Genomic DNA, 27,115 nt, shown 5'->3' with positions numbered 1-27,115 from the left:
CTGTTCTTCAGAAAATCCTCCATCCACTTTAGAAGTCCTCCTAATTTACCCACTGTCTCCAGCTTCCACATCAACCTCCTATGCAGCATCTTGTCAAAGGCTTTTTTCAAGTCCAGGCAGACAGCATCAGCCCATCCATCTCTCTCCTGCACAACATCTATCACCCTTGAATAGAAACACACCAAGTTTGTCAGGTATGCTCTTCCTTTCCTTAATCCGAACTGTCTTTCTGTGATGATTTAATTTTCCTCTAGTTGCTTCGTCCATTTCTTGTGTGTGTGTGTGTGTGTGTGTGTGTGTGTGTGTGTGTGTGTGTTTACCTATTTATATTTACCTATTTGTATAGTTTATTGGGCCTGAGCTAAGCTCTGATAGTCCTGGCTACATATCTACATTTATCCAGCCTTTCCTTCATTTGTTGGACACTGCTCGCTTCCACCACCTCTTCCCGCAAGCTGTTTCATTTGTTAACACTTCTTTGTGGAAAACTACCTTTTATAATTTACTCAAACAGGTTCCTTTATGAAGTTTCTTTCTATGTCCTCTCAGCCCCTGCGTTCTCGCAGTTTTTTTTTTTTTTTTTTTTTTTTTTTTACAACAAAGGAGGCAGCTCAAGGGCACACAAAATAAGAAAACAATAATAAAAAAAAGCCCGCTACTCACTGCTCCTAAAAAAGAAACAAAAGAGGTGGCCGAAAGCAAGATCAAATACAGGAGGAGAGATGTCCTGATACCCTCCTCTTGAAAGAGATCAAGTCATAGGCAGGAGGAAATACAGATGAAGGAAGATTGTTCCAGAGTTTACCAGCGTGAGGGATGAAAGAGTGAAGATGCTGGTTAACTCCTGCATAAAGGGTTTGGACAGTATAGGGATGAGCATGAGTAGAAAGTCGAGTGCAGCGGGGCCGCGGGAGGGGGGGAGGCATGCAGTTAGCAAGTTCAGAAGAGCAGTCAGCGTGGAAATATCGATAGAAGATAGGAAGAGAGGCAACATTGCGGCGGAATTTAAGAGGTAGAAGACTATCAGTATGAGGAGGAGAGCTGATGAGACGAAGTGCCTTAGCCTCCACTCTGTCCAGAAGAGCTGTGTGAGTGGAGCCCCCCCACACATGAGATGCATACTCCATACGAGGGCGGACAAGGCCCCTGTATATGGACAGCAACTGTGCAGGGGAGAAGAACTGGCGGAGACGGTACAGAACGCCCAGCCTCGAGGAAGCTGATTTAGTAAGAGATGAGATATGAAGTTTCCAGTTGAGATTTTGAGTTAAGGATAGACCGAGGATGTTTAGTGTTGAGGAAAGTGATAGCTGGGTGTTGTCAAAGAATAGGGGATAGCTGTTTGGAAGATTGTGTCGAGTGGATAGGTGGAGAAACTGTGTTTTTGAGGCGTTGAAGGACACCAGGTTCCTCTTGCCCCAATCGGAAATAATAGTAAGGTCTGAGGCTAAGCGTTCTGCAGCCTCCAGCCTTGAATCGTTAAGTTCCTGTAGGGTGGGTCTTCTATTAAAAGAAGTTGAGTAATGCAGAGTGGAATCATCGGCGTAGGAATGGATAGGACAGTTCGTTTTGGAAAGATCATCAATGAACAACAGAAAAAGAGTGGGAGATAGGACAGAACCCTGTGGGACACCACTGTTAATAGATTTAGGGGAAGAACAGTGACCGTCTACCACGGCAGAAATAGAACGGTTAGAAAGGAAACTGGAGATAAAGGTACAGAGAGAAGGATAGAAACTGTAGAAAGGTAGTTTGTAAAGCAAAGATTTGTGCCAGACCCTATCAAAAGCTTTTGATATGTCCAGCGCAATAGCAAAGGTTTCACCGAAACGGCTAAGAGAGGATGACCAAGAGTCAGTTAAGAAGGCTAGGAGATCACCAGTAGAACGCCCCTTGCGGAACCCATACTGGCGATCAGATAGAAGGTCAGAAGTGGAAAAGTGCTTTTGAATCTTCGGGTTAAGGATTGATTCAAAAGCTTTAGATAGACAAGAAAGTAAAGCTATAGGACAATAGTTTGAGGGATTGGAGCAGTCACCCTTCTTAGGCACAGACTGTATGAAGGCATACTTCCAGCAAGAAGGAAAGGTAGATGTTGACAGGCAGAGGCGAAAGAATTTGACCAGGCAGGGTGACAGCACGGAGGCACAGTTTTTAAGCACAATAGGAGGCACTCCATCAGGTCCATAAGCCATCTGAGGATTGAGGCCAGAGAGGGCATAGAAAACATCATTTTGAAGAATCTTTATAACAGGCATAAAGGAGTCAGAGGGGGGATGAGTAGGAGGAATATGCCCAGAATCATCCAGAGTGGAGTTTTTAGAAAAAGTTTGAGAGAAGAGTTCAGCCTTAGAGATAGATGAGACGGCAGTGTTGCCGTCAGGACTGAGGAGTGGAGGGAAAGATGAAGAAGTGAAGTTGGAGGAGATGTTTTTGGCTAGATGCCAGAAGTCACGGGAAGAGTTAGAGAAAGCAAGCTTTTGGCATTTTCTATTAATGAAAGAATTTTTGGTTAGTCGGAGAATAGATTTGGCATGATTTCGGGCAGAAATGTAAAGTTCATAATTAGCACTAGTTTGAAGGCTCTGGTACCTTTTGTGAGCTGCCTCTCTATCATTGACAGCACGAGAACAAGTGTGATTAAACCAAGGCTTTTTAGCGTGAGGAGTAGAGAAAGAATGAGGAATGTATGCCTCCATTCCAGAGACAATCACCTCTGTGATGTGCTGAGCACACACAGAGGGGTCTCTATCCTGGAAGCAATAATCATTCCACGGGAAATCGGAAAAGTACATCCTCAGGTCGTCCCACCGAGCTGAAGCAAAATGCCAGAAGCATCGCTTCTTCGGTGGGTCTAGAGGGTGTACAGGAGCGATAGGACAGGATGCAGAAATAAGATTGTGATCGGAGGAGCCCAACGGAGAGAACAGTTTGACAGAATAAGCAGAAGGGTTTGAGGTATGGAAGAGGTCTAGAATGTTGGGCCGGTCTCCAAGACGGTCGGGAATACGTGTAGGGTGCTGGACCAACTGCTCTAGGTCGTTGAGGATAGCAAAGTTGTAGGCTTGTTCACCAGGATGGTCAGTGAGAGAGGATGAAAGCCAAAGCTGGTGGTGAACATTGAAATCTCCTAGGATGGAGATTTCAGCGAAGGAAGAGTGGGTCAAGATGTGCTCCACTTTAGAATTCAAATAGTCAAAGAATTTTACATAGTTGGTAGAGTTAGGTGAGAGATAAACAGCACAGATGTATTTAGTAATAGAATGACAATGAAGTCTTTGCCAGATGGTAGAAAATTCAGAAGAGTCAAGGTTGTGGGCACGAGAGCAAGTGATGTCGTTGCGCACGTAGGCGCAACATCCAGCTTTGGATTGAAATTTAGTATAGAGATAGTAGGAGGGAACAGAGTAGAGATTGCTGTCAGTAGCCTCAGAAACCTGTGTTTCGGTAAGGAAGAGAAGGTGAGGTTTAGAGGAGGAGAGATGATGTTCCACAGAATGAAAATTAGAGCGAAGACCGCGAATGTTGCAGAAATTGAGAAGAAAGAGGTTCGAGGAGTTATCAAGACATCTCTCGGGTCGGCAGCCAGAAGGGGAGTCCTCCCTGGGGGAATTTGTGGTCCCCCCCCAAGGCGGGGACTCCGAGGCTTGATGTAGGTGCGCCATTTTGAAATTTTAATTTTGGGAAAAGGTGTATATGTTGTGTGAATGTAGTGTGGTGTGGATAAAGAGAGGATCTGTCTTTAGAGAGCATGCTGAACTACTCTCCGGTGTTGGTGAGACAATAGGGAAACTGTTAGTGAGGACATGGGAAGGGTCTTTGGAGGGCTTCAGCTCCCTTCTCACCTCCCATATATACCTCACCGGGAATGGCTTGCGCCCGTTCAGTAGGTGTCTTCCTACCTACTCCAGCCTACTCCAGCAGTTAAGAAGAGATCATGTCTATCCACATCATTAAACTTGTTTACCAACTTACGCAGCGTGATCAGATCTCCTCTCTCCCTTCTTTGTTCCAGTGTTGCCAAGTCCATCTCCTTCAATCTGTCTTCATATGTCACATTCAATGTTTCCCTTGGTCTGATATTTTAGTTTTTCCCATTCCCATAACATGGCACTTGTTTGTATTAAATTCCATTTCCCGTAACTGTCTCTATCTATACACTCTGTCCAGGTATTTTAGTAGCTCTTTAGTCTTCCTCCTGCTTCACTTTTCTTATTAACTTTGTATCATCTGCAAAAAGACTCATATAACTTTTAATGCCTTTTGGCATATCATTTATATATATTATAAACACTATTTTTTTTTTTTTGTCGATTCAGCCACCGCCTCCCCAGGCTTTAAGGGAACTCCACCCTCTACTTTCCTCCAATTTGATTTCTCCTCTATAATCACCGTCTTCTCTTCTCCTTTATCCACTCGATAACATTTCCGCCCATTCCTCCGCACTGCTGTAGTTTCCAGATTAACCTTGTGTGTGGAACCTTGTCGAAATCTTTTTTCAAATCGAGATATACACAATCACCCACCCTTCTCACTCTTGCACCACGTCTATTGCCCTTGAGTAGAAACAGAGTAAGTTGGTGAAACACGATTTCCCTTTTTTAAATCCAAACTGTCCCTTATCATGTTTTCCTTTTGTATTATACTTTCACAAATCTGGCACATTACACTTTTCAAAGAGACTTATCTATACTAATTAGTGGTTCAGTATTATCTCCACTTTTATAAATTGGTATAATGTATGCTCTTTTCCATTCTAAGGTCCCTTTTCCTGTATTTATAGAGCATGTTATTATGTCATAAAATGGCTCCAATAATTCATTTCTACATTTTTAGCACTTGTCCCGAGATTCGATCTGGTCCCATAGCTTTCCTTCTATCTAAGGTTTTCATCAGCTGTATCAGTATGTGTGTATTTACCTATTTGTATTTACATGTAGTATTTACATTTACATGTTGTATTTACATGTAGTCTACCAGGCCCGAGCTAAGCACTAGTAGTCCTGTCTGCATATCTACATTTATCCAGCCTTTCCTTTTCCTTAAACTCTTGGACACGGTTCGCCTCCGCCACCTCTTCCCTGCAAGCTGTTCCATATGTTAACACTTCTATGTGGAAAAGTATACTTTTTTAAGTTCACTCTTTCATCCCTTACACTGGTAAGCTATGGAACAGCATTCCTTCATCTGCATTTCCTCCTGCCTATGACTTCACCTCCTTCACGAAACTGACCTCTCTTTTGGCCACTTTTCTTTTGCCTATTATGGGAACGGTGAGTAGCTGACTTTTCTTCTACATTTTTTGTTGCCCTTGAGCCATCTCCTTTGTTTAAAATAAAAAAAGTTCCTGTATTTAGTTTCTTCCCATGTCCTCTCAGCCTCTGCGTTCTCGCAGTTAAGAAGGGGTCATTTCTGTCCACCTTATCTAAGTTATTTACCAACTTATACAGCATGATCAGATCTCTCCCAAAATGTGTTCCAGTATCGTCAAGTCCATCTGCTTCAATCAGTCTTCATACGTCATGTCATATTCGAGAGTTCTGGGACCATTTTAGTTGCAATTCTCTGTATCCTTTCTCATATCCTTCTTTTTGTGAGGTGACCACACAACTGCAGCATATTCAAGTTTTGGTCTTATCAGTGTTATTATTTTCTTCATCATTTCTTTGTCCATACAATGGCATGATAACCTTATATTTTGCATCATCCTGTGTGTGTGTGTGTGTGTGTGTGTGTGTGTGTGTTTACTATTTTTCTTCTAGAAATATAGTTTCATGTCTTAATTAATGGAGTGGGAAAAGAAGGATGGTTCAATATAATATGTTTCTATTCACTTCACACCTTTTATTAAACTTGTGTAAACATCGTCATCATGACCCAAATCCAGGACATGGACGATCAGATACTAAATGTTGGATAATATTTAATTCAGAACCACACAAACTTGAGCTTCCTAAACTAATAAATATTAGTTTATACATAAAAAAAAAGCTTGTATATAATCATTCAGGAGTAGCCTAAGCACAAAAAAAATGTAACTAGAAAACTTGAGAAGACTCTTTTCTCACTTTAATAACCGCCAGCTTAGTCTACTGATATGTGATGTGAATGTTGTCATTTGATAAATCAAATACTGAAGTCAGATCAGTTGAACAATAGAGTTATTATTTTGTTGTTATTTTTCTATTGTTTACAAATAGCACACTGGAAATCCAATTCATGTGCTGTCAGCATGGCTATAAAAATGTATTCCTTGTCACTTCAACAGTCATTTTGCATGGAGAGAGTGGTACCTTATGTAAAAAGGAGTGGATATATTTTTTTTCTAGTCCCCAGATAGATAATCCATTGAATTCTATATTATTGCCATGATTTTAATTGTCTATACATCAACAGGTATTACTGTAGGATTTATTATGTAAATGTGCATATAGTATTTATTGCACGGTCAGTGTAAATAAATATTTTCCTTACAGTTTGTTCTTTGCTCATCCATGGAGGTGCTTGGGGAACTATGGAGGGGGTGCCTGGCGAGTTGGGTAGAGGTCCCAGTGAGAGGGTGGAGGTTGGGGTTCCAGGGAGGGGGCGGAGGTAGGGTTACTAGGGAGGGAGTGGGAGTAGAGGTACTGAGGATAGAAGATGGCGTAGGGGTACGAGGGAGGGGGTGGAGGAAAGGGTACCAGGGGAAGGGGGGAAGGAGTACCAGGGAGGGGTGGGGAATGAGTACCAGGGAGGGGGTGGGGAAGGGTACCAGGGAGGGGGTGGGGAAGGGGTACCAGGGAGGGGGTGGGGAAGGGTTACCAGGAGGGGGTGGGGAAGGGGTACCAGGGAGGGGTGGGGAAGGGGTACAGGGGAGGGGGTGGGGAAGGGGTACCAGGGAGGGGTGGGGAAGGGGTACCAGGGAGGGGTGGGGAAGGGGCACCAGGGAGGGGTGGGGGGGGGGTACCAGGGAGGGGTGGGGAAGGGGTACCAGGAGGGGTGGGGAAGGGGTACCAGGGAGGGGTGGGGAAGGGGTACCAGGGGTGGGGGGGTGGGAAGGGGTACCAGGGAGGGGGTGGGGAAGGGGTACCAGGAGGGGTGGGGAAGGGGTACCAGGGAGGGGTGGGGAAGGGGTACCAGGGAGGGGTGGGGAAGGGGCACCAGGGAGGGGTGGGGAAGGGGTACCAGGGGGGTGGGGAAGGGGTACCAGGGAGGGGGTGGGGAAGGTACCAGGGAGGGGGTGGGGGAAGGGCACCAGGGAGGGGTGGGGAAGGGGTACCAGGGAGGGTGGGGAAGGGGTACCAGGAGGGGTGGGGAAGGGGTACCAGGGAGGGGTGGGGAAGGGGCACCAGGAGGGTGGGGTGGGGAAGGGGTACCAGGGAGGGGTGGGGAAGGGGCACCAGGGAGGGGTGGGGAAGGCACCAGGGAGGGGTGGGGAAGGGGTACCAGGGAGGGGTGGGGAAGGGGCACCAGGGAGGGGTGGGGAAGGGGTACCAGGGAGGGGGGGGGAAGGGGTACCAGGAGGGGGTGGGGAAGGGCACCAGGGAGGGGTGGGGGTACCAGGGAGGGGTGGGGAAGGGGTACCAGGGAGGGGGTGGGGAAGGGGTACCAGGGAGGGGAAGGGATACCAGGGAGGGAAGGGGTACCAGGGAGGGGTGGGGAAGGGCACCAGGGAGGGGGGGAAGGGTACCCGGGAGGGGGAAGGGGTACCAGGGAGAGGTGTGTGGGAAGGGGTACCAGGGAGGGGGTGGGGGAAGGGGTACCAGGGAGGGGGGGGAAGGGATACCAGGGAGGGGGAAGGGGTACCAGGGAGAGGTGTGTGGGAAGGGGTACCAGGGAGGGGGTGGGGGAAGGGGTACCAGGGAGGGGGGTAGGGGAAGGGGTACCAGGGAGGGGGGTTGGGGATGGGAGGGGGGAAGGCATGCAGTTAGCAAGTTCAGAAGAGCAGTCAGCATGAAAATATCGATAGAAGATAGAAAGAGAGGCAACATGGCGGCGGACTTTAAGAGGTAGAAGACTTTCAGTATGAGGAGGAGAGCTGATGAGGCGAAGAACCTTAGACTCCACTCTGTCCAAGAGAACACTGTGAGTGGAGTCCCCCCACACATGAGATGCTTACTCCATACGAGGGCGGACAAGGACCCTGTAAATGGATAGGAACTGTGTGGGGGAAGAAGAACTGGCGGAGACGGTACACGACGCCCAGCCTCGAGGAAGCTGATTTAGTAAGAGAAGAGATATGAAGTTTCCAGTTGAGATTTTGAGTTAAGGATAGACCGAGGATGTTTAGTGTTGAAGAAGGTGATAGCTGAGTGTTGTCAAAGAATAGGGGATAGTTGTTTGGAAGATTGTGTCGAGTGGATAGGTGGATAAACTGTGTTTTTGAGGCGTTGAAGGACACCAGGTTCTTCTTGCCCCAATCGGAAATAATAGTAAGGTCTGAGGCTAAGCGTTCTGCAGCCTCCAGCCTGGAATCGTTTAGTTCCTGTTGGGTGGGTCTTCTATTAAAAGAAGTTGAGTAATGCAGAGTAGAGTCATCGGCGTAAGAATGGATAGGACAGTTCGTTTTGGAAAGAAGTTCATAAATGAACAACAGAAAGAGAGTGGGAGATGAGACAGAACCCTGCAGGACACCACTGTTAATAGGTTTAGGGGAAGAACAGTGACCGTCTACCACAGCAGAAATAGAACGGTCAGAAAGGAAACTGGAGATAAAGGTACAGAGAGAAGGATAGAAACCGTAGGAGGGTAGTTTGGAAAGCAAAGATTTGTGCCAGACCCTATCAAAGGCTTTTGATATGTCCAGCGCAACAGCAAAGGTTTCACCGAAACGGCTAAGAGAGGATGACCAAGAGTCATTTAGGAAGGCAAGGAGATCACCAGTAGAACGCCCCTTGCGGAGCCCATACTGGCGATCAGGTAGAAGGTCAGAAGTGGAAAGGTGCTTTTGAATCTTCCGGTTAAGGATTGATTCAAAATCTTTAGATAGACAAGAAAGTAGAGCTATAGGTCAGTAGTTTGAGGGATTGGAACGGTTACCCTTCTTAGGCACAAGCTGTATGAAGGCATACTTCCAGCAGGAAGGAAAGGCAGATGTTGACAGGCAGAGGCGAAAGAGTTTGACCAGGCAGGGTATCAGCATGGAAGCACAACTTTTATGCACAATAGGAGGCACTCCATCAGGCCCATAAGCCTTCTGGGGATTGAGGCCAGAGAGGGCATAGAAAACATCATTCTTAAGAATCCTAATAACAGGCATTAGGGAGTCAGAGGGGAGATGAGTAGGAGGAACATGCCCAGAATCGTCCAGAGGGGAGTTTTTAGAGAAAGTTTGAGAGAAGAGTTCAGCCTTAGAGATAGATGAGACGGCGGTGTTTCCGTCAGGTGAAGTTGGAGGAGATGTTTTTGGCTAGATGCCAGAAGTCCCAGGAAGAATTAGAAAAAAGCAAGGTTTTGGCATTTTCTATTAATAATGGAGTTTTTGGTAAGTCGGAGTATAGATTTTGCACAATCATTGTTAGCTAGAGTTCGAAGGCTCTGGTACCTTTTGTGAGCTGCCTCTCTATTTTTGTATTCAGAAATACTTTCATTAAGCACTTGTATTTGCATTAAAATTCCTAGTATTTCATTGTATTCCTAGAAATTTGAGGTACTATCGTAAGCACTCCTCCCGATCCCACCAAAATTCAGTTCTAACTCACGAAGAGTAGAAGTGGCAACGCCCGGTCGCTCTCCACTCCCATGGGAGAAGTGACTGACAAGTGTCTTCTATAAATACTTTCCAGGTGGTAGAGAGAGAGAGAGAGATTTACATAGAAATAGACCACACAGGCCCCATGGTCTAGACTAGGTGATCTGTTCATAAAACTAAGTGGTTCTATATTAATCAGATGTCTCCAAAACTTTGCATTTCTACTTTAGTTATAATGCTAAGTTGAAGGAAGTGTCGGTCAAGCTTGTTTTTAAAGGAGTCAGTCATGTTACACTGGACCACTGAAGGTGGGAGCTCTTTCCATTCTCGCACTACAACGTTGGTGAAGAAAAAAACTTGTGCAGTCTGAATGTACTTGTTTACATTGAATTTTTTTGCCACTATTCCTTGTCCGCAAAATGTCACTGGTCATAAACAATTTTGATTTGACCACATTCGTAAAGCCATTACGTATTTTAAAACATTCGATCAGATTTCCTCAGAGGCAACGTTTCTCAAGAGAAAACATGTTAAGGGTCGAAAGCCTCTCGTTGTAGGGTTTGTTGCGCAAGGAAGGGATCATTTTTGTTGTCTGATATATTAATTAATGAACTGAAAACTCATCTCTGTCTCATTAGCTTTTGAAACTGTGGCAGATAAGAACCAACTACCCCAAGACATGCAGCCAAGGGTGCCATCTGGGTTAATACAGTTACACTTCACTAGGTTTCGCCGGGTAGGTACTCATTATTTGACCAGCCTGAAAGGGAAGATAAACAGCTGGATGAGCTGAGCACCAACTGTCTTGGGCCCAGACGTAGCTAGGCATGCTAGCCACAGCACCACAGAGGTGTAATGAGACGCCCTTTTATACAGCTCTGGTAACTAGCATAGAAAGGAGCAAATAAAATTAAGAATTGATCATCAAGAGAATGTGAATTTTTGGAGAAGGCACCACATTTGATAAAACAAAAATAGCTTATCAAAGGTAGAAAATTACATGATGATTACACATTAAACTAGTTACTGGCATTGGTCGTTTTGTACAACTTTTCTCTGACAAGGTCCTGTTTTCTCTTAACAGGAGCATTTTTACATACTTTTCTATTTCTTGCATTCAGTTTGTCTCCTGTAGAGTAACAATAAATGAACAGGTTAAAATAGGTTATTCAAGTCAATATGAAATTACATACTAAATCAATAGCATGTGGACTGTAAACTAAACAAAATAAAATACATGATCTACATAAGATTTGGATATAAAATGGTGAGTTTAATAGAAATACTTGGTGAGGAATAATTTTGTGAAAGACTTAATGGTGAAAACACAAACACAATATTAAGACATTAAGCTGTTCCACCAAATTACAATGACAGCAGATTACAAGTACCTAAATTACACACAGACAAAGGGTCAAGAGAGTTAATACACACTAGGCCTTATAAACAGAAAAGAAGAAATTCTACTAGCAAACAGCAACATCAGCTTTTAAATCAGTCACACAGAAACAACTCTATAACAAACAAAGGTGGCATGAACGCTGCAGAACGCTTAACCTCAGACCTTGCTATCATTTCCAATTGGGGTAGAAGGAACCTTGTGTCCTTCAATGCCTCAAAAACTCAATTTCCCCACCTATCAACTCGACACAATCTTCCATACATCTATCCCCTATTCTTCAACAGCACTCAGCTGTCACCTTCTTCAACACTAAATATCCTTGGTCTATCCTTAACTCAATATCTTAACTGGAAACTTCACATCTCCTCTCTCACTAAATCAGCTTCCTCGAGGTTGGGCGTTCTGTATCGTCTCCGCCAGTTCTTCTCCCCCGAACAATTGCTATCCATATACAGGGGCCTTGTCCGCCCTCGTGTGGAGTATGCATTTCACGTATGGGGGGGCTCCACTCACACAGCTCTATTGGACAGAGTGGAGTCTAAGACTTTTCATCTCATCAGCTCTCCTCCTCTTACTGATAATCTTCTACCTCTTAAATTCCGTCGCGATGTTGCCTCTCTATCTTCTATCGATATTTTTACACGAATTGCTCTTCTGAACTTGCTAACTGCATGCCTCCCCCTTTCCCGCGGTCTCGCCTCACACGACTTTCTAATCAAGCTCATCCTTATACTGTCCAAACCCTTTACGCAAGAGTTAACCAGCATCTTCACTCTTTCATCCCTCACGCTGGTAAACTCTGGAACAATCTTCCTTCATCTGTATTTCCTCGTGCTTACAACTTGAACTCTTTCAAGGGGAGGGTATCAGGACACCTCTCCTCCTGAAATTGACCTCTCTTTTTGGCCACTCCTATGTACTCTATTTGGGAGCAGTAAGTAGTGGGCTTTTTTTTCATTATTGTTTTTTTTTTCACGTCCTTGAACTGTCTCCTTTTCTGTAAAAAAAAATTAAAAAATACAAAGGAGTATTAGACACAAACAATGATGGACTTTGAAAGCAAAGGCAAAGTAAACGTACAGTTGGGGGCATACACTAAACTACACATGACCTGGTACTCATCCCAGCCTCACTGATCTATTACCACAGGACACAGGACACAGGGTCAGTGTGATTTCCAGGTTACTGCAATTTCTCTTCCTTAGGTTTCTCCAGATATCCATTTATTGATCAGTTCAAAACGGAGGACGCTGGGTGAGCTGCACATTGACTGCCAAAGTCAGGTTTCAAACCTTGGCCCATTGATTCATAGCTAGGCGTGTTAACCACTATACCATGGAAGTATATCTATGTAGAGGTAATGGCTCTGCAATTTTTGGTCCTTCTGTTAGGAGCAACCAACATAATACTCCAGGCAGAAAGATTGGTAGATTAAATGCTGCCCTCTGAAAGAAAAAACAGCTTTGAAAGTCCTTCATTTACACTAGACAAAATTATAATTAAGTCTACAACAGTGAAATAGAGCCTTCTGTTATTAGACTCAGAAAACAACAACAACAACCACATATGAAGGCAACATGAGGAAGATTGAGACAAATCAACACAAAATATTCAACATTATTCATATTTAAGTCCACCAAAGAGAAAGTACCTTACAGATAAATTAATCAGAAACAACTACATCACAAAGGCCACATACAGAAGACAGCAGAGCAAGTGATGAGATCAGTTCAATGAGACAGAAAGATATGGGAGTCTCATCTACAGCACTGCACAGTAATTTGGTAGGCAGACAGACATATGCAGATATATATAGTGGTGTTAAAGTAAAGCTCACGTTAAAATCAACCTTACTACAAGGCTATATGTATGATCAGAGAATACAGTCATATAAGCCCACAGAAAAAATAGCATCAACGTAATACTAGACTCCCTTAACCTGACCTTAAAAATAAGATGTTTAAGTAATCGACTCTTACACAAATACAAGACAAGTAAGTGTTTTTGTAGGGATAAATATACCAAAAAAACTATCCATAAAGACAGTCCCATATTATAATATAAGAGGTTGAAGTCTTTATTATAATAATCAAAGATTTTCCAACAAGATGCCATACGTGTATGGTAAAATTATGAATATGAAATTAAATAAAAATTACTCAAAAATGCATTAGCTGTTTCTTGCAGAACCCCTAGTGACCTCTTGCGGAATCCCCGGTTGAGATCGGAACACTGCTATAATGTAAGCATAAATCTTTCAATGGAGTAATTAAGATGAAACTAAAAAAAATGCGCTTTTTTTTCACAGTAACAGAAGCAACTCTAGAGCAAAAAAGCAAACACATAATAGCCAACCAAGTGCTACTCCTGTGAATAGAAGACAGTCTGGGTGGCCATAATACAATACTGATTTTGATTGGAGAGTTGTCGTGCTATTCCTCTCTAAAAAGTTCAAGTATTATGGAGGAAGAAATATTGACAGGAAGGATGTCCCAGAATTTGCCAGCAAAAGGTGTGAATGAATGAAAATGCTGGTTAACTCTTGCATAATAATAATAAGGGATGTGTAGACTAGGGTTGGGTAGGAGTAGAAATTCTTGTGCAGTGAGGCCCCTGGAGAGGTGGAGGCATGCAGTTAGCAAGCTCAGAAGAGATGTCAGCATGAAAATACTGATAGATGGTTGAATGAGAGTGGCCCTCATACATAAATAGATCAGCCTGAAATGAAACATAAGATGATGGGATGGAGAGAAGGAAAAAATCCATCAGAGGGTAGTTTGGAAACCAAAGATTTGTGCTTGACTCTGTCAAAAGAAACTGAGATGTCAGAGTTAACAGCAAAGTTTCACCAAAGTGGCTAAGAGAGGTCCAGGAGTCAGTTAATAAGGCAAGAAGATCAGCAGTAGGATGCCCATTGAGGAATCCATCCTGGACTTCACAGAAAAGATTGCAAGTTGATGGATGATTAAAAAATGTCCTTTTAGGATTATTTAAAAACTTTATAGACAAGAAAGTATAGTTAAAGGATTGTAGTTTAAACGGCTAGAGTGATCACCCTTCTTAGGCATTGGAGCAGTCATCCTTCTTAGGCTCAAGTTGTTTGAAGGCATACTTACAGCAGGAAGAAAACATAGATGATAAAAGGCAGAGATGAGAGTTGGACTAAGCAGGGTGTCAGCAAAGAAGCAGAAGTTTTAAAGACAATAAGAGGAACTCCACTGGATCCACAAGCCCTATGAGTATTCAGGCCAGAAAAGACATAGAAAACATCATCCTTAAGAATTTTTCAAACATGTCAAAGTAGAGGATGAATAAAGGAATATACCCTGAATTCTTCAGTGGAATTTTCAGCGAAAGTTTAATGTAAGAGTTCAGCTTTAGAGACAGATGTGACAGCTGTAGAGCCATCATAATTAAGGAGAGTTGGGAAAGAGGAAGAAGAAAAACTATTGGAGATGATTTTGATTCAATGCCAGAAGTCTGGAGGAATTGGAGTTAGCAAAATTTTAATATATTATAATGATGAAAGTGTTCAAGTTGAAGAATAGATTTGCCACAATTCTGGGAATGATTAGCAGCAGTTTGAAGGGTCAGGTACCTTTTATAAGCTGCCTTTTATCTTTGACAGCACAAGAACTACTGTGATTGAACCAGGGCTTCTTTGCATGAGGTATAGATAAATTATGCAGAATGTGTGCCCCATTCCAGAGATTGATGTGCTGGGCACATGCAGAGGGGTCTCTGACCTGAAAATTAATCATTCCACTTGAAATAAAAAATTACATCATTAGGTCACCCTAGCAAGTTAAAGCATAATGCCAGAAGTTTTGTTTCATCTGTAAGTCCAGAGGCTGTACAAAATTATAGGGCAGAATTCGGAAATAAGATTGTGATTGGGGAAGCCCAATGGAGAGATCAGTTGAGCCGAATAAGCTGAAGGATTAGAAGTTAGGAAAAGGCAGTCAAGGATACTTGTAGGGTGCTGAACCAGCTGCTCTACACCTTTTCCCCCTCAAATTAAAATAAGTTTGAATTTCAAATTAAAAAAGTTGAATTTCAAATTAAGAAAGTTGAAATTCAAATTAAGAAAGTTGAACTTCAAATCAAAAAAGTTGAATTTCAAATTAAAAAAAGTTGAAATTCAAATTGGAAAAAGTTGAAATTCAAATTTAAAAAAGTTGAAATTCAAATTAAAAAAAGTTGAAATTCAAATTAAAAAAAGTTGAGATTCATATTAAAAAAGTTGAATTTCAAATTCAAAAAGTTGAATTTCAAATTCAAAAAGTTGAAATTCAAATTAAAAAAGTTGAAATTCAAATTAAAAATCTGAATTTCAAATTAAAAAAGTTGAATTTCAAATTAAAAAAGTTGAGGTTCAAATTAATAGATGAAGTGCAAGTCATAGAAAGAGATATATATATATATATATATACATATATATATATATATATATATATATATATATATATATATATATATATATATATATATATATATATATATATATATATATATATATATATATATATATATATATATATATATATATATATATATCTATCTATATGAAAAAATCTGCGTGAGCGGCGTGGATCGAACTCGCGTCCCCTAAGGTGGAAACCCTAAGCTCTACCACTGAGCCATCGGGCAGTGTGTGTGTGTGTGTGTACGGTATGCATGTATGTATTTATGTGTGTGTGGAGGGGATGTGTGGTATGAGTGCTTGTGGAATAAGTGCTTGTGGAATATGTATTTGTGGAATGAGTGCTTGTGAAATGAGTGCATGTGTAATAAGTATTTGTGGAATGAGGGTTTGTGGAATGAGTGCGTCTGGAATAAGTATTTTTGGAATGAGTGCTTGTGGAAGGAGTGCATGTAGAATAAGTATTTGTGGAATGAGTGCTTGTGGAATGACTGCGTGTGGAATAAGTATTTGTGGAATGAAGGTTTGTGGAATGAGTGCGTGTGGAGTGAATATTTGTCGAATGAGTCTTTAAGGAATGAGTGCTTGTGGAATGAGTGTTTGTGGTATAAGTGAGTGTGGAATAAGTCCTTGTCGAATGAGTGCGTGTGGAGTGAATATTTATGGAATGAGTGCTTGTGGAATGAGTGCGTGTGGAATGAGTGTGTGCGGAATGAGTGTGTGTGGAATGAGGGTTTGTGGAATGAAGGTTTGTGGAATGAGTGCATGTGGAATGAGTGTGTGTGGAATTAGTGTGTGTGGAATGAGTGTTTGTGGAATGAGGGTTTGTGGAATGAGTGCGTGTGGAATGAGTGTGTGTGGAATGAGGGTTTGTGGAATGAGTGCATGTGGAATGAGTGTGTGTGGAATGAGTGTGTGTGGAATGAGTGTTTGTGGAATGAGGGTTTGTGGAATGAGTGTGTGTGGAATGAGTGTGTGTGGAATGAGTGTGTGTGGAATGAGGGTTTGTGGAATGAGTGTGTGTGGAATGAGTGTTTGTGGAATGAGGGTTTGTGGAATGAGTGTGTGTGGAATGAGTGTTTGTGGAATGAGGGTTTGTGGAATGAGTGCGTGTGGAATGAGTGTGTGTGGAATGAGTGTTTGTGGAATGAGGGTTTGTGGAATGAGTGCGTGTGGAATGAGTGTGTGTGGAATGAGTGTTTGTAGAATGAGGGTTTGTGGAATGAGTGCACGTGGAATGAGTGTGTGGAATGAGTGTTTGTGGAATGAGTGTTAGTGGAATGAATGCGTGTGGAGTGAGGGGGTCTGGAATGAGTCCTTGCAATGAGCGAATGTGGAATAAGTGAGAAAAAGAAAACAAAAGAACTACAGAGTTCCCATTCAATTACTATGGTGGAGGCGCCGAGTGCGGGTCATTCAATATAGCGGCCGGCGGCCGAACGCTGACGGGGGAGATAACCCCTCCATGTGTGGGAGAGAGGCGCACTATTACGCTATACGTAGCAGCGTAAAAATAATGAAACATAGAATACCTTCACATACGTAGATTATATATATATATATATATATATATATATATATATATATATATATATATATATATATATATATATATATATATATATATATTTTTTTTTTACAACAAAGGAGGCAGCTCAAGGGCACACACACAAAAAAACAATAATAAAAAAAAAAGCCCGCTACTCGCTGCTCCTAAAAAAGAAACAAAAGAGGTGGCCGAAAGCAAGATCAAATACGGTAGGAAAGATGTCCTGATACCCTCCTCTTGAAAGAGTTCAAGTCGTAGGCAGGAGAAAATACAGATGAAGGAAGATTGTTCCAGAGTTTACCAGCGTGAGGGATGAAAGAGTGAAGATGCTGGTTAACTCTTGCATAAGGAGTTTGGACAGTATAGGGATGAGCATGAGTAGAAAGTCGAGTGCAGCGGGGCCGCGGGAGGGGGGAGGCATGTAGTTAGCAAGTTCAGAAGAGCAGTCAGCGTGGAAATATCGATAGAAGATAGAAAGAGAGGCAATATTGCGGCGGAATTTAAGAGGTAGAAGACTATCAGTATGAGGAGGAGAGCTGATGAGACGAGGAGCCTTAGCCTCCACTCTGTCCATAAGAGCTGTGTGAGTGGAGCCATGAGATGCATACTTCATACGAGGGCGGACAAGGCCCCTGTATATGGACAGCAACTGTGCAGGGGAGAAGAACTGGCGGAGACGGTACAGAACGAGGAAGCTGATTTAGTAAGAGATGAGATATGAAGTTTCCAGTTGAGATTTTGAGTTAAGGATAGACCGAGGATGTTTAGTGTTGAGGAAGGTGATAGCTGGGTGTTGTCAAAGAATAAGGGATAGTTGTCTGGAAGATTGTGTCGAGTGGATAGGTGGAGAAACTGTGTTTTTGAGGCGTTGAAGGACACCAGGTTCTTCTTGCCCCAATCGGAAATAATAGTAAGGTCTGAGGCTAAGCGTTCTGCAGCCTCCAGCCTTGAGTCGTTAAGTTCCTGTAGGGTGGGTCTTCTATTAAAAGAAGTTGAGTAATGCAGAGTGGAATCATCGGCGTAGGAATGGATAGGACAGTTCGTTTTGGAAAGAAGATCATCAATGAACAACAGAAAAAGAGTGGGAGATAGGACAGAACCCTGTGGGACACCACTGTTAATAGATTTAGGGGAAGAACAGTGACCGTCTACCACAGAAATAGAACAGTCAGAAAGGAAACTGGAGATAAAGGTACAGAGAGATATATATATATATATATATATATATATATATATATATATATATATATATATATATATATATATATATATATATATATATATATATATATATATATATATATATATATATATATATATATATATATATATATATATATATATATATATATATATATATATATATATATATATATATATATATATATATATATATATATATATATATATATATATATATATATAAGTTTGTGGATGTATGCATTTATGTATGTAGGCATGCACATATATCTTTCTATGACTTGCACTTCATCTATTAATTGAACCTCAACTTTTTTTATTTGAAATTCAACTTTTGTAATTTGAAATTCAACTTTTTAATTTGAAATTCAACTTTTTAAATTTGAATTTCAACTTTTTAATTTGAATTTCAACTTTTTTTAATTTGAATTTCAACTTTTTAAATTTGAAATTCAATTTTTTAAATTTGAAATTCAACTTTTTTAATTTGAAATTCAACTTTTTAAATTTGAAATTCAACTTTTTTAATTGGAATTTCAACTTTTTAAATTTTAATTTCAACTTTTTAAATTTGAAATTCACCTTTTTTTAATTTAAGGGTGAAAAGGTGTAGATCATTTAGGAGAGCAAAGTTCAAGGCTTGTACACAAGTGAAGGAGGATGAAACTCAAAGCTGGAGGTGAAAATTTAAATCTTCTTGGATGGATATTTCATTAAAGGGAGAATGAGTCAAGATGTGCTCCACTTCGGAATTCAAATGGTTCAAGAATTTTACATAGTTGGTAGAATTGGGTGCGAGATAAAAAGCACAGCTGTATGTAGTAACAGATGTTGTAGAGTAACTAATTAGCTAAGTCTTAGCCAGATGGAAAAATCTGAAGAATCAAAGTTGTGAGCATGAAAGCAAGTGATATCGTGTAAATAGATGCATATTCCAACTTCGGACTGATACTTTGTTGGAGAAAGTAGATAACAGACAAGAGATTGCTGTCAGTAGCCATAAAACCTGCCTTTGAGTTAGGAAGAGAAGGTGAGGTTTTGAGGACTAAATGTTACAGAAAATACCTCAATAGTAGCCTAGACCTTAGTATTACTAAAACCGAATGCAACTCTACAACAGTGTAATAGCTTTTGCACTTGCATTAATGAGAATACAATGCCTGTTTGATTCCTGTTTGCTGCTTATGCCATGATTGAAAAGCCACTTGAGTTTTGTTTCTGCAAAATACACACATATATACAACAGATATTGCTCTGTAACACATTCTACAAACATACATAGAAGTATACAGTCTTTGCTCAACTCCTGTTACTGCTTATACCATGATTGATAAGCCACTCGAGTTGTATTTCTACAAAATACACACATATATACCCCACCACACACACGCACATACACAGGTAGCTCAGGGGTAGAGCGTCTGGCTCACAACCAGAAGGACCGGGGTTCGATTCCCCGGCCGGGTGAAGATAAATTGGGTTCATCTTCTTTCACGTGTAGCCACTGTTCACCTAGCAGTGAGTAGGTACGCGACGTCAGGCAAGGAGTTGTGACCTCGTTGTCGCGGTGTGTCGTGTGTGAGTGGTCTCAGCCCTACCCAAAGAAGCTCTGTGCTCTTCCGTAGGGGAACGGCTGGCTGTCTCGAGAGAGACCCGCAGCAGACCAAGAGGTGAATTACACACACACACACACTCATACCATTCAATAGTCGATAATTACTATAATGAGAATATAATATTTGGCTTCTTTTGCTTATACCATCTGTAATAAGCCACTCAAATTGTTTCAGCAAAGTACACACATATATATGCACAACAATCATTGCACAGGAACATAGTAATTCAGTAATCCTAGATATTGGGATCACATCGCTCCGAGATTGTCCCCCATTCCCAACTTCTCTCCCTTAACGAACTTAGAAAACTCTGTGGTACTATTTAGGTTATGTAGTACTTCTTTAGTGGGGCATTTATTATCCCTCAGTTTACATTAGGTAGTTTGGGAGTGTTAGGGAGTTTTAACTTTTGAATGCACTAATACAATCCTATTATCTAAATTTGCCCATAATTTGAAAAAAAAAAAGGACAGACTTAAGCTATTAAAGTTATCCTAACAACTTGTACTAATACTGCAGATTTGTGGATATGTGAGGCAAATGCATGTGTAATAAATCCATATCAGTCACTAGTCTTGGAAATATATGGCTGGGGAGAGACCTCCACAACACACGCAGACCAACACTAAACCCATCATTATAATACGGCACATAAATACTAAGACTCTGACCATTCTGAGGCATTCATTAGAGCCTGCTATTTTCTCTCATCTTGTGCAACTTGACTAAATAAACTTTAAAGTCTCATCATCATATTGGTTTCCTCTTTATCATCATCAATGGCACAATAAATTTTAATTATCATAATTTTCCCTAATCATAAACAATTTAAGACCTAATAAAAAAAAAAGTCTTTACAATACCATTCTCCTCCTCCTCAATAGATGATGCTACATTTCATATGCAAGGCTGAGTTTCTAACACACACACACAAAAAAAATACTCCAAGGCTAACCAAATACCCAAGATAAATGAAGTTTTTTCCTCGGTTCATCATTTCAGAATTGGCTTTGATTCTTGAAAGAGACATTTTATCCAATGGGTAATCCGGATGCTTGCCTCTTTTTTGGGAGATGTGGATTTTCGTTAATATTTCAGTATGACAAGCAGATAATCAAACAGTGGTTAGTATATGCGTGGGGAGCCTGGGGGGACTGTTTTCTTGTGGACCTTGAACCAGATGCTAGATTATTTATAGTTTATAGGTGCAAGAAAAGTTTCTTTATTATCCATTATGTTGAAGGGGCCCCTTTTCCAGGCATTACCTAGAGCTCTATTAAGTCAGGAAATGGTGATGATTCTGAAATGCTCCATACATGGTTTACATTCATCTTTAAAGCTTGCCTTTGTGCATTGCTCCATCCTATCAGTGCTTCTTCTAGCAGTATTCTGTCACTCCATTCTGCTATATCACAGTGTCTCCTTTTTCTATCCGGCTGTAATTTACCTTGGAACACCTCGTTACTTTATCCAAATATTCTTGTCAAATGCTATTCACTTATCATCAACATATCAATATTTGTACTGTGCACAGGTCTACCAGAGTGAAATGGAATATATAAATGTGCTTAAGTGATTAGAATGACAACTTGCTATGACTATATTGTTGCGAAGGCGGCCATTCCCGCCCTGAAGTCACGTGAGTGAGTGCCGGCAGCTGATTGGAAGCGGCACGAGGTTTGGCGGGGAGACGCGGCGGCGCCACGCACAACAGAGCCCCGCGGCCCGGCCGCGGTGGAGTCTAGCCCCGTCCTTCAGTGAGGGAAGGTGTAGCCACGCGCTGCCCTTCTGCAGACCCTTTTATGAGCCTCCGTGTACCTTCAAGAGATCTCTCCGCGGAATACCAAGCGTCCAGAGATTGAGCCACGGATAGGCAGTAGGTTTTGTTGTACAAGAGGAACGAGAATACAGGAAAACTAAAGGCGGATGGTAGGGGGCTCCCGTGGTCCCGTGGTAGAGTCTCTGCCTTGCGCTTCGTCAGGGTGCTAAAGCGTGGGTTCGAGACCTATCAGGTGCCATGGGGATGGAAGGGTGGGCTCTTTCCGACACCCTCAGCCCCGTTGTTGGGCCTCCTCCTTGAAAGAATTGGGTATCTCTCTACCAGCCGTCTGGGGGGTTGCGCGGCATGCACCGCCTTCCTCCATTGGGGTATATCCCCAACGAAATACCAAAAAAAAAAAAAAAAAAAAAAAAGGCGGAAGGTGTTTATTTTACCTGGCCTGGCGGGACACGCGTGAGAGGGTGGCGGGCGGGGGCGAGACACGTGGCCGGGCGAGGTGTAATGCAGGGCTGGAGAAGGAGGTGAGTCACTGGTCAGCTCGTCACTAGGGGTACGGATTCGTCACCACCGCCACCCACAACGAACCCGTGGCTGGCTGCAGGAGGCCAGGGTGTACGCGAAACCGGAGGACAAGGCAGGTTTCGTAACAATATATTTACCAAACTGTATGCACCTTTCCAATTAGTGCTCCCACCTTGGAATATTTTTTTCTGAGCACGTGAGCTAAGGTATTAAACTTAAAGTTAACTATTGTCATAAAAAGGTATTTATCAAACCCTTGTATTGAAAATATCTAACTTATACCTTAGCTTACTTATTTCAGACTAATTCTTACCTTGAAATCTACTCTAGCTTATCAACAGTGGTGTGACAGTGGGAAATCTTATGGATCAAGCAATACATAGTCGACATATAATTATACTACAGTCAAATGGCACATATGAAAACAACAATGATAGTGATATTGACTTACTATAAATTCTCATCCTCTCCTTCACTTTTCAGCTTTACTCTTGCATGGTTGACAGTGGAATAACATCCTTAATAGACACATTGGAGCCCTTGCGTTCACCCTTGGGGTTGATGGAGGAATCAGGTTGTAGGTTTAGGGTGGCAGACTTCTTGCTAGAGCTAAAGAGGATGGTGGAAGCTTGGGAGATCTTCCGAGGGAGGGAGGTAACAGATGTCTTCCTGGAATCCTCAGTGTCATAAGTGCTCAGAGTGTTGGACTGAGTGGGTCTGCGAGAGGTCAAGTTGGGGATACTATTGCGTACGACCTTTAGTCGTGGCCGCCACGCGTCCTTTATCTGTAATGGAAAAGAATATTAATAATAAGGTAAGATGGGAATTACCTTTTTTCTGTTCAACCTTTTTATAAATCCTTCAGCTATGATAGGAAAATTAATAAAGGTCTATTTTGGTAAGTTTGTTTTCCTCTCCCTTTTTTTTCTTTTCATCATTATTTTTCTTTCCCTATTTACTACTTCTTTTTTTGTGTGTTTCTGTGTGATGGAAAAATTTAAATTACCATCTTTTTTCATATTTTTCTCTATTTTCCCTTTGCTATAAACTTCATGCCTCCTTTAACATGCACTTATCATGCAATAAATATGAATGTACAAGACAAAGGTAATGGTATTTGAAAGGGCCTGAGGGCAGACTACGGATTTTTCAAAGTTGGGGCAGAAAACACAACAGTGTAAGATTTGGGTGTTGCTCTCTACATACGCCCATATGATTTTGTTAGACTCTGGTTTTGATATCATGGTGATGTAATTTGTGCTGCATCATGGACATGGTCCTCAAAACTAGTCCAAGGGTTTATTTTCTTTGTGATATAATTAGAAAATTAATTTTTTATTCTTATAAAATGAGTCACTGTCTTTTCTTCGTGATCCCAGTGTTGAGGCCTAGTCTTCATGAAATCCCCACTCTTTATTCTTGAGTCAATACTTTGCTCCCCCAGATGTATTACAATTATAATTTTCTTGTGTTTCTGTGCCTCCATTGTGCAGTAGTTAGCATATGCCTAGTTACAAATCCGAGAGCCTGGGTTCGAATCCCAGCCCAGGCAGTCAACATGCAGCTCACCAAGCTGTTCATTCTCCCTTTTGGATTGGTCGATAATTGGGCAAGTGGGGAAAGCTGGGGCAGGTAAACTATGGTAACACGGATGTCTCACTGAGTTTTCACCATCCACAGACTAAAGGACTATTAGTACAGAGATGAGCACCGTGGCTATGAGCAGGTATAGCGCATGCCGTCATAGTCCTGTGTGAACATGTCAGCTATTATTTCATCAAAGGCAATCAAGAAGCTGCGGGTGTGGCAATACTTGTAAACTAAGAAATGTGTGGATTCCATAGTTGTCCACATGTGTTTATTCTACATTTTCATTGCATGTTTCTGTTTTTGTGTCTAGTTTTGTTTTGTTTCACTGACTGGAGTGTCGCCATTGGGTGCAGACTTTGATAGTCCTTCATTTCTTCCTCAGCATTGCTTACTGTGGGTTCAACTTGTGCACTTTGAGTTTGTGGGTTATACTTTCAGGTCCTCACATAGTAGACTTTCGTTTAGTGTGAAGATGCGTAGAGGGCGTGCCTGCTGTAGTTTTCTTTTCATGTAATTATAACTTCATTATCATTATTATTCACAAACTTGCTGCACTGGTACTAATTATGTTAATATTCTTATAATCAGTCTTAATAACATAACAAAGCAAATCTTGCATTTTAAATGGTGACTAACAGTATGGTTAAATGACTTAATTCTAAAGTAATGAAGCAAAATTCTATATTACTACTGAATGGGGGAAATTGGTACTTTGAAATGCTGTGGACATGTGGTGATAATGAATGCGGTTGATTTTGTGAAGAGAGTGTATGGGGACAAGATTGAAGGGAAGGATGTCAGTGGGAAGCCATCGGTGAAACAGATCCATAAATTGGATGAGCATTGGAGAAAGAGCTGGCAAGTGAGGGAGTGCATGTGCTGAGACAGACTGCTGGAACAGGGAAAGCTGGGGGATACATTTGCTTTGGCCATCTTCAGTGGGAAAATTCCCATGAGGAGACAGGGTGTCAAAGATAGAGGTACATACTGTTAGACACAGAAGGGGCGGAGTTTCTTTTAAAAATCGGGCTGTATGAATGGGGAAAATTAAACTTTTCTGCTAATGCAATTTATCACAGGGATTAGAATTATAGATAAAGATATTGATACATAAATTTCCCTCTCTGACTATGACCCACAGCCAGTTCTTGTATAGTGGCCCCATAATGTAGCCACATCCGTATTAACCAAATTATCTTAAAATATTGAATATCAATGGATTATTTTTTTATTAATGTAGATTTTGACAAAGCAGCTGCGGTTGCATATATCACTTTCATTTAAAACTGAATTGACTTCACACTGACACTCCACTTGTGAATAAAAAAAAATATGGGAATATGAGGCAAGGTGGTTTCTTTTCTCTTTTTCACATTTCTCTGCGATCTCATAGCATTCTTATCCTGTGCCTGCAAAATTATACCTCTAAAGATGATTTTCCTTGTCTCTGTTGAGTGGGACATTTATGCATTCTTCATCAGTGGCAGCAGATTGATAAATCTTTAGACCTTGACTGCTGAGCATCCTTCAACTGTGATATCAAAATAATACATATCTTGTAACTCAACTGAATCCTAACAATGGCTGAATGTCATATCTATTAATCATAAAATGTTATCTTGTTGAGTCGAGGTGTGGAGATGATTGTCACCTGTTTGCAAGGCAGTGGAGGCAAAAATCATAGGATTAAAGTAATGCAGGATACACAGCAATACATATCTGCAGCTTTGTACACCTGGAGAGGGTATGATTGCCAGTTTGTAAATAACATTCCAATCAGCACTCACATCAAGAGAAAAACCCTGGAAAATTTTGCCTATGTATGAGAAATAAATGAATGTTGAGATGTTATATATATATATATATATATATATATATATATATATATATATATATATATATATATATATATATATATATATATATATATATATATATATATATATATATATATATACAGTCATACATCGGTTTACGAGTTTAATTCATTCCGGAATTTTGCTCGCATACCAAAACACTTGCAAACCAAAACGAATTTTCCCATTGAAGCTAATGTAAATCTCATTGATGCGTCCAAAATCTCAAAAAAATGTTTATATAAAAATAATTTTACATGTTATTTCATCCAGAATCTAAGTAGTTTTACTAAATAATAGCAATAATAAATAATATAAAACAAATCAATGTGTTATGGTTGTTACGGAGACTCCCACAGCCACTAATTACGCTAGAGGTGTAGGCTTCACACCGGAGTTTAGAAGCCGCAGTTTCCCTATTTTCGAGGAAGCGAAACTACGTTCAACCACCAACGTGAAGCTAACCCGACGTATCGTCCGAGATGGGAAGTGAACGGGAGTCACAGTCTCGTCCAGGAGGGCATACATACAAGCCGCCGAAGCCCGCACCCCGTTCCTGTTGCGAGCACAGTAGCCGCCGTCCCTGCTTTCTCCTTTGCAGCACCATCCCTTTTAACAATCTTTATAGGGACATTGTTAAAGTACAAAGAACGCACACTGTAGTACTGAAAACACTAAGATCACACACCAAAGCACAAATGCAATCGGACATAAGTGCTCGGATATATATATATATATATATATATATATATATATATATATATATATATATATATATATATATATATATATATATATATATATATATATATTTTTTTTTTTTTTTACAACAAAGGAGGCAGCTCAAGGGCACAAAAAATACAATAATAAAAAAAGCCCGCTAATCGCTGCTCCCATAAAAGAATCAGAAAAGGTGGCCAAAAGCAAGGTCAAATTCGGTAGGAGAGGTGTCCTGATACCCTGCTCTTGAAAGAGTTCAAGTCGTAGGCAGGAGGAAATACAGATGAAGGAAGATTGTTCCAGAGTTTACCAGCGTGAGGGATGAAAGAGTGTAAATGCTGGTTAACTCTTGCATAAGGGGCTTGGGCAGTATAGGGATGAACATGAGTATAAAGTCGTGTGCAGCGGGAGGAGGGGAGGCATGCAGTTAGCAAGTTCAGAAGAGCAGTCAGCGTGGAAATATCGATAGAAGATAGAAAGAGAGGCAACATTGCGGCGGAATTTAAGAGGTCGAAGACTATCAGTAGGAGGAGGAGAGCTGATGAGACGAAGAGCCTTAGCCTCCACTCTGTCCAGAAGAGCTGTGTGGATGGAGCCCCCCAACACGTGAGATGCATACTCCATACGAGGGCGGACAAGGCCCCTGTATATGGATAGCAACTGCGCGGGGGAGAAGAACTGGCGGAGACGATACAGAACGCCCAACCTCGAGGAAGCTGATTTAGCGAGAGAGGAGACATGAAGTTTCCAGTTGAGATTTTGAGTTAAGGATAGACCGAGGATGTTT

At 41.3% G+C, this 27,115-nt stretch overlaps 1 protein-coding gene across 9 annotated transcripts in view; it reads right to left on the bottom strand.

The window, feature by feature from the left end:
* Positions 1-10,587: 10,587 nt before the first annotated feature.
* The window catches only part of LOC126997910 (probable G-protein coupled receptor Mth-like 3), a 101,952-nt gene continuing 85,424 nt past the window's right edge, over positions 10,588-27,115 (bottom strand). The window contains exons 9-11 of one of the 9 annotated variants that reach the window (XR_007752465.1): positions 22,614-22,947; positions 22,075-22,235; positions 10,588-12,517 (exon numbers count right to left, since the gene is read on the bottom strand). Coding sequence is in view for 3 of the 9 variants with exons in the window: in XM_050859122.1 (XP_050715079.1) it covers positions 22,648-22,947 (300 nt within the window). In the remaining 6 variants the exon portion in view is untranslated. Of the gene's footprint in view, positions 12,518-22,074; positions 22,948-27,115 lie in introns of those variants that run through there. The other 8 variants (XR_007752467.1, XR_007752468.1, XR_007752463.1 and 5 more) reach the window with 8 other exon arrangements.

Source organism: Eriocheir sinensis, chromosome 13 (genome assembly GCF_024679095.1).
Source record: "Eriocheir sinensis breed Jianghai 21 chromosome 13, ASM2467909v1, whole genome shotgun sequence".
Lineage (NCBI taxonomy): Eukaryota > Metazoa > Arthropoda > Malacostraca > Decapoda > Varunidae > Eriocheir > Eriocheir sinensis.
This window is presented reverse-complemented; position numbering and strand designations above follow the sequence as displayed.